At 35.9% G+C, this 7,747-nt stretch overlaps 1 protein-coding gene across 1 annotated transcript; it reads right to left on the bottom strand.

Annotated features, from left to right (window-relative positions):
• LOC109228189 (protein RESPONSE TO LOW SULFUR 3-like) lies at window positions 2,781-3,500 on the bottom strand. The gene has a single exon (XM_019393358.1). The coding sequence runs from the start codon at window positions 3,397-3,399 to the stop codon at window positions 3,049-3,051; it is 351 nt and encodes a 116-aa protein (XP_019248903.1). The 5' UTR covers window positions 3,400-3,500; the 3' UTR covers window positions 2,781-3,048.

Here is a 7,747-nt window from a genome sequence, read left to right as displayed (position 1 = left end):
GAAAGTCTACCGTGACTTGATTGATAACGAACACTCCGAAATATATCCATGTTTGATTGGTTCAAAGTTGTAGAGCGACCGCAGAACCAAGCGCAACACCATCCGATGAGAAAGCCGCCAATCTTTGTGCCTTTTTAATAAACTTTTACCCTTTTGACTATGAAACACTGTAATTCATTTGTGGATGACAACAACGTTATCTGCTGAAGCTGACAACGATGTTTCTCCTTGTGTTTGCACTCGTTTTTCCTTTCTGAACCTAAAGACATAAACACACGCCGAAACTGCAAGCAAAACAATACCGGTTGCTCCACACATCAAGCTGGAAATCACTAATGCTTCCCTCACGCGATCTTTACTGTTGTGGTGAACCGGCATCCCTCCTCCATCGCCGCCAATCCACGTCAAGTTTTTCGCAATGGGCAGCGCCACCGGCGGCTGAGCATTCCGCCGACCACTACCGCCGAAGGACGAGAGCATCTCCGGAACGTCGTCATTTGTGGTTGGTGTGGATAATAAGCCTTGGTTTGTCAACCCGTGCTCCGCTGGACGGAGCTCTCTTGATTCATTGGTAGATCCTGCTGGTTGGCTAGAATAATTTTGCTTTAAATACTTTGTACTATGGAGAATATAGGAACAATGGACCTGGAGCATCGACTAGTAGGAGAGTCAGGTGGCGTGGGTATTGAGTGATCACAAATTCAAATGAAGCAGCAAAGTTCAGTGTGGAAAATTTTATTGCTGGTCGATCATGGTTGCCTGCAACCAATGTGCCATTTCCCTATCTTAACAATGAGCTAAATTGGAAATGGGTCAGAAGCCAATGAGTCAGTCATCTATGGAGAAATATAGAGGAAAACCGGAGAAAAATATTATAAGAATACAATTAATACATAAGGAGAAGGAAGAATATCTTGACTATCTATTTTTTTTTTTAAAACCATTAGTTCAAGTCCTTTTCGTAGACCCTTCAAACGGTCCGTTTTATAGCAATACAGTACCTTTCTTTGAATCTTGATATGTTCAAGATCTCAACAAATATTTCTTTTCTAATTCATCTGCAATCTTGAGTGTCCAAGCAAGATAGACAGCAAACGAAAGGATAATGCTACAACAAGTAGAAAGTGGAACTGGAGTTGAATTTAGATCCAGAGGAAACTAAAATTTTAACTAGAAAATCCCCACAGACGTTGCCAAATTGTTTGACTCAAAAGTTATTAAACACTTTTTAAGCAAATCAATCAATAAAGATGAAGGGGTAAATCCTAGTTAAAGATAATTAACTCTAGATCCGAGATGAGCAGGAGAAATAGGAAAACATAGTCAAATACAAATGTTGACATCGATTAAGATCGGATTTAATGGCATAAGTAAAGATGCATTAAGTAACAAAAATATGAATAAAGGGAAAGATTCACCCGATCTTCAGTGAGACGGATCTTCTTTCATTTAATAAAGATCAATGGTAGACAAATACAAGAACCTTATGACCCTTTTTGGATCCGATGAAGGTATGAGATCATTGATCCTCTCAATTCTTTGGAGAGGTGTGTTTACATATTTTTTAGAAAGAGGGAGAGGGAGACAGAGAGAGAACCCCCTTTTTGGGAAGTCCTCCCCTCCTATTTATAAGGGGGATATCCATAGAAAATCCTAAAAAAGGGTACAATTTAGAAGAGTATTCGGCAGAATATTCCTTTTGAGTATTCCAAAGCAAACTGGCTGTTTGATGACGGTCCGACCTTGGCCTGTCTGACCACGACCTTATGTCTCCGCGTGCCGAATTTCTCTAATCTAATTTTGACCCATACAATTATATATATTCGAAAATGACAATGATTGGAGTACTAATTAATATTTTTACTGCTATGTCGAATAACTTCAATAACAAATATTCCGCGTAAATTCTTAACTTTTTGTGGTCAATATATATTCTTTGCGTACATGTGACTATTTCTATGCCTATTCCTATTATCATAACTGGAAAAGTCAGTTCAGTGACGAGAATCTCAATTTAAATCGCAATAATGTACAAGTTGAGCTTGAATTTCCTGACTAGTGTTTCCGACTTTCCGATTCCGTTACTGATTATGTTAAGAAAAATCAAGGAATTTTTTGAGAGACATATATATACATTCACCACCAGATCATATGCACAGTGGAGGTAATTAAGCAATATTAACCTCACGTACAACTAAGAAGAAGACAATTAAACTAATATACAAGAAAAAACCCTCTTGATCAAAAAACATGACCAACCCCCAGAATATGAAAAAAAAAAAAAAAAAAAAACTACCTAGGCTAGGTGCATGCATAAATTTCACACGCGATTAATTTTCACAATAAAAGTGAAATTATTTTTCAATGCCAATATATATTTTTCGACAATTAATCGTTGAGATTAGGGGTGTACATGAACCGGGTTGGTACGGTTTTTATCAAAATCAAACCAAACCAACTATATCGGTTTGGATTGGTTCGATTTTGTCGGGTTTTACGGGTTTTGTGTTTCTTAAATATTATTTCAATCTTTACTTTGCTAAATTTTTATAAGTTAATATATGTTTAGTAAAAATATAAAAAATTAACAAATATATTATCTATTAAAATATTCTTATGGGAGAATTTTCTTAGTAACACATAATAGTTATTTTTTTAGTCGCCTGACAATAATATTTCGTTGATGTACACTTTCAAGGTTAACCGAATTTAGTAATTAAACATAAAAATTAATGTGATACCTAAATAATAATAATAATCACTTCACACTCGAAAAGATATAAGATTAATAGATCTTAACATATGATACGAGTATATGGAAGAACAAAGATCAATAACACTTGATGAGAAAGTTATCATACAACCCATTATTTAAGATTAATAAATACAGAGCACTTCATATGCTATTAAATATTATATCCCGCCAGAGAATTCTATATAAAATCTTAAAATTATATACTAATATATCGGTTTGATTGAATGTTTTTACTCAATACCAAACCAAACCAAACCAAACTTAGTGGTTTTGTAATCGGTTTGGTTTGAGATCTAACCGGGAATGGAAATGGAAGTTGATTGGAGAAGTTTTTGTGCTACAGAAAGTTGTTCCATTAAATTGATTACACGTGTCCTGTAAGCCCGAGATTGGTTCACAGCCTCGGCTTCAAGCTCCCCTAGCTGAGAGCAAAGCCGCTCCTCAGCTTCCTCCGCCACCTTCAGCCTTTCCCATGTCTTTTTCAGCTCTTGTTTCATTTTCTCCTCCCTCTCCAAACTCTTCTTCAATTCTTTCTCCAACTCCTCATTTCTTCTCCGAAGAACCTCCGCCTCCGGCACGGCGGAGACCTCGCGTTGGTAGGATGTTGATTGGGCGGAGAAGGGCAGTGCTATACTCGGAGCCATTCTATATTCTTGAATGAAGTTGCTCCTCCAAAAAAGTCGGGAGCAAAGATTGCTTTTGTTTTGTGATTTGGAACTGATGCAAAAGACTATGGTGTTGAAGTGGGGTTTTATACACACATAGTGGGTATGTCTAGGTTCAATGTATCTGGCAACTCTTGAGGACAAATACTTGAAACTCTTCTTTGCCTTTGGTTTATTAATTTTTAAGTTCACAATAATTGTTGATCTGGGGTTGATTAAGTTTACATAATTAGAGAGATGCAAAGCTCTTGCTTTGTCCATCGATATAATAATAGAAACAGGTCCACTGTCTACATCCTCCTTACGTCTCATGACTTTTATAGTGCGTGCGTCATCAGATACGAAAAATAGTGAGAAAATGCAAACCCAACCCTCACCTCAAGTTCCGGGTCTGTGGTATTTCTTGTTCACTAGTCTTAGGGTACGCGCGTCTTGTGTGTCTACCTCGTATCAATGATTTTTTTTTTTAAATGGCATAAATAATATTCTCTCCGTTCCAATTTATGTGAACTTGTTTGACTGGGTACGGAGTTTAAGAAAAAATGAAGATTTTTGAAATTTGTTGTCCTAAATAAGTCAAAAAGTGCCCCAGAGTATTTGTGTGGTTGTAAAAGCTTCTCATTAAGGGTAGAATTTTAAGTTTAAGCTAAATTGTTACCAAATTTAAAAAGGATTCATTCTTTTTGGAACATACCAAAAAGGAAATAAGTTCACATAAACTGGAACAAGAACAGAGGGAGTATTCAAATATTATCCTTGACTTATGACATAGAAATTAAAAACTTTGCAAGTTCCTGAAAAATGATAAATGATGTTACTGTATAAATGTGTGGATCCAGTCAAGCGACTGTTCCTCCACTTTGCTCGGGTAAACTTTTCATAATAAGATCAAGGGCTGCAATTCGTTGTCACTAAAACTTGAAGAAATTTCTTGCTTTAATGAGGCACATATTTCTTCATTTGTTTTATTTTGCTGAAGCTTCTTGCTTTAGTGAGATACTATATTACAATACTTATGCTTAAAGCTGAAATAAAAAAAAAAATAATGGATTACAACTTTTTGAATAATCACGTAGTTAAATTTCCTCGGATTTTCTGAATAAAAATGAAGCAGCTAGCAAAGCAGAACACCAGGTAAACTATGGGCTATGAAGATATCAAATACTTTTTGTTGTGCTAAAGATACAAAATTGTAATGAATAAAAGCAAAAGGTGTACTTCTTCAAATTAGCAAACATTGTTCTTGCAAAAGTACAACAAAATTTTGTCTAATTGCTCAAGATGCTCATCAAATGTCATTGAAAAGTAAATCCTAAACTGGGCAAGGAGTTTAATTTTTGGTTCACCCTAAACAGTCAAGTCTATGTTAACTGGGTCAACATCACCTATTTTGAGCATTAAATATTTTAGTCATGTTAAAAACCTTATTGAAATATAAAGGATGTAGGCACACGATTTTTTTTGGTTAACTGGACAGGTACACATATGATTAATAATGAGGAAAATTAGTGCACTTATTAGAAAGTAAAAGACACTTATATGCATAAAAATAATAGTGTCGACTGCAAGTATCATTTAGAAAGCAGAAATATTCAAGTGAACAGGCAATACCCGAAAGGGGCCCTACGCGGCGCGAATCCGGATATAGTCGGACTCCAATGCGGGTACTGGACACCGGGTGGGAAACCAAAAAAAAAAAATAGGCAATACCAATACACAAATGCCACTCTTTAGATACCATATTAATGCAGTCACCAACAGTAGTTTAAAGAACTAATGAAGGAGCTCATTTTAAAAGTTATCAGGTGTAAGCTGTGATAAAAACAAGGAGAGCACAAGCAACAGCCTAGGGAAGACTCCTACGTGACATTAATAAGCTACTATAAAAAAATTAAAAAAATAAAAACAACTCTATGTTAAATAGAGCAACATAGAAAGTCTCTTATAAGTTCTCCTTATTTATGTTCTTGTATTGTTTCTTCTAATTGACTTGCTTATTTATCACTGCAATTGTCCAACTACGTGCTATCAGAGGCTTTTTCTCGTAACTGGTAGATCTTTAACATTCACACTAATCGCAATCTCTCACTCATATACCATATGCTATCTAGAAATATATACAGGAACATACACTTGCACAAACACACATAGAGAGACACAAAGCATCAAAGAAAGAGACATGCACTACAATATATATATATATATATATATATATATATATATATATATATATATATATATATATATATATATATATATATATATATATATATATACGCGTATAACATTATCTGGTCATGTGTCAATGTACATGTATAAATGAATGCGATGCATGAGAATTACGTCAATAAAATCTTTCGGAATATCATAAGAACATTATGCCTTTGATTATATCATGAATTAAACTTTATCAACTTACGCATTTTCTGAGAACCATGAACAGGAAATAGAATAATAGGACACATGGGGAAACAAGAACATAAGCATCTCTAGCATTTCTATGAATAGAGTCATTTATGGAAGTTGTGCATTTGCTCGTTTCGTTTGTATCGTATGGATCATGCCAAAAGGAAAGAAGGGATAGCCCTAACATAAGTGAGCCGATTGAAAATCCCTCTAACACACGACAATTGCGACAAAACACGTGACCGCAAATCAAAGTAAGGAAAAATCCGTATCATATTCTTAAGAAAGGTTATACCGGCCTTCCTTAGAATTGCAAAATCCCGTTGCTACGATGGTAAGAAGTCTCGTTTGAACTCTTTGCTGAAGCCTCACCCGTTACATAGTAGTTGTAAGCATTCCATTTTGTGAATCAGAGAGGGTCTCTTAACCTTTGGTAGTGGCCCCACGTATGTGATGACTAAACCACCAAAAATCCCCTAAAGATGCCACCTTTCACATGTATTTAGAGTCATTACTCGGGCATTTGATCCAACCTCATGGGCTGCCACTTTTGAGGGGGGGGGGGGGTAGGGAGGGGCTTGTTAAGCTTATCAAACAATTAAATTATTTGGTTAATCTCCCACTAAAAACCAATAATTACCTGATTATTCACATATTAAGAATTATCTCAAATTACCTAAAATACTACTCACCTTTAACATACCTTATATACCTTATATACCATGTATGGCACTAGTCCATAATATGGGGTATTGTAGCTTGGACTGTATTTTACCTCAAAATGTCAAACTTCGACGAAACTCATTTTCTTCCATTCATTTACCCTCTGACCTTCGCGGTACTTACTTATCACTTGTTTGAAATACCATAATACTTATCACCTCAAAATAATCTTGTCCTTGAACTAATTTCAATTATCTTACGACAAATCCAACGTATAATACTACGAGGTGTAACATCATCGTAATACTGTGAGGTGTAACATCATTCCCCCTTTTGGAACATTCGTCCTCCAATGTTGACTGATGTGCTTATCATTCTCATAACCCATACCTCTTGCAAATACTTTAATACTCTCCTTGCAATTTAGGCAACTGTTCTGTAAGTAAATCCAAAGGCCAGGGCATTCCCCCCTTTCGGCCTCTTTCTCATACCATGACTTGTGGTCGGAATCCTTCCAATCTCGTAACTGTTGCTACCTTCTATCATGCAGCCTGTACGACACTGACCTTGTAAGTGCGCCTATGTGATTCTTCTTTCCCTTTTTCTCCAGCTTTTAGTCAATCTCTAGGCCTCACTTTGTATACATATACATAAAATGTCCCTCTAGGCATCTATAGGTATAGTGAAGTTTTTCGCTCGATATTTTGTTGAACTTACGAATATTTCTATACCTTATTTCCTAGACCCGGTTATCCATCCGTATGACTTTACTGTATCTCGGTAGGTCATTCTATACCATAACTCTTACTTCGATTTATCGTTACTGAGGTCTGCTACCAAATATCAGGTTACTCTCGTTGCTTGTCCTATATGTATCAGTCTAAGTCCTTTAATGCTTCCTCATTACTGTCCATCTTAAGAATGACGGCCTAATCTCATCTCATATTTTGTAACTTTTATCCATCCATTGTTGATTCACCTCAATATTGATCTATAATCTACCACTGATAACTTGACCTTTTATGTCACGTCTCATCGTGGAACATCTGAAATGATTAGACTGATCCACCAGGGGGATACCATGCTTTCATAACCGTATTTCAGAGCACCCAATGTGATTCACCTTACATGGGTATTTTAATCCTGTACAATTCATGAAATCCCTTTTTCTTCTTCAAATCATTACTAAATCGAAGGCCCAAACGTCATCCTTCATGTATTACAATTACACCCTCATTCTACTACCGGGACAATATTC

This window comes from Nicotiana attenuata, chromosome 6 (assembly GCF_001879085.1).
Source record: "Nicotiana attenuata strain UT chromosome 6, NIATTr2, whole genome shotgun sequence".
Taxonomy (NCBI): domain Eukaryota; kingdom Viridiplantae; phylum Streptophyta; class Magnoliopsida; order Solanales; family Solanaceae; genus Nicotiana; species Nicotiana attenuata.
This window is presented reverse-complemented; position numbering and strand designations above follow the sequence as displayed.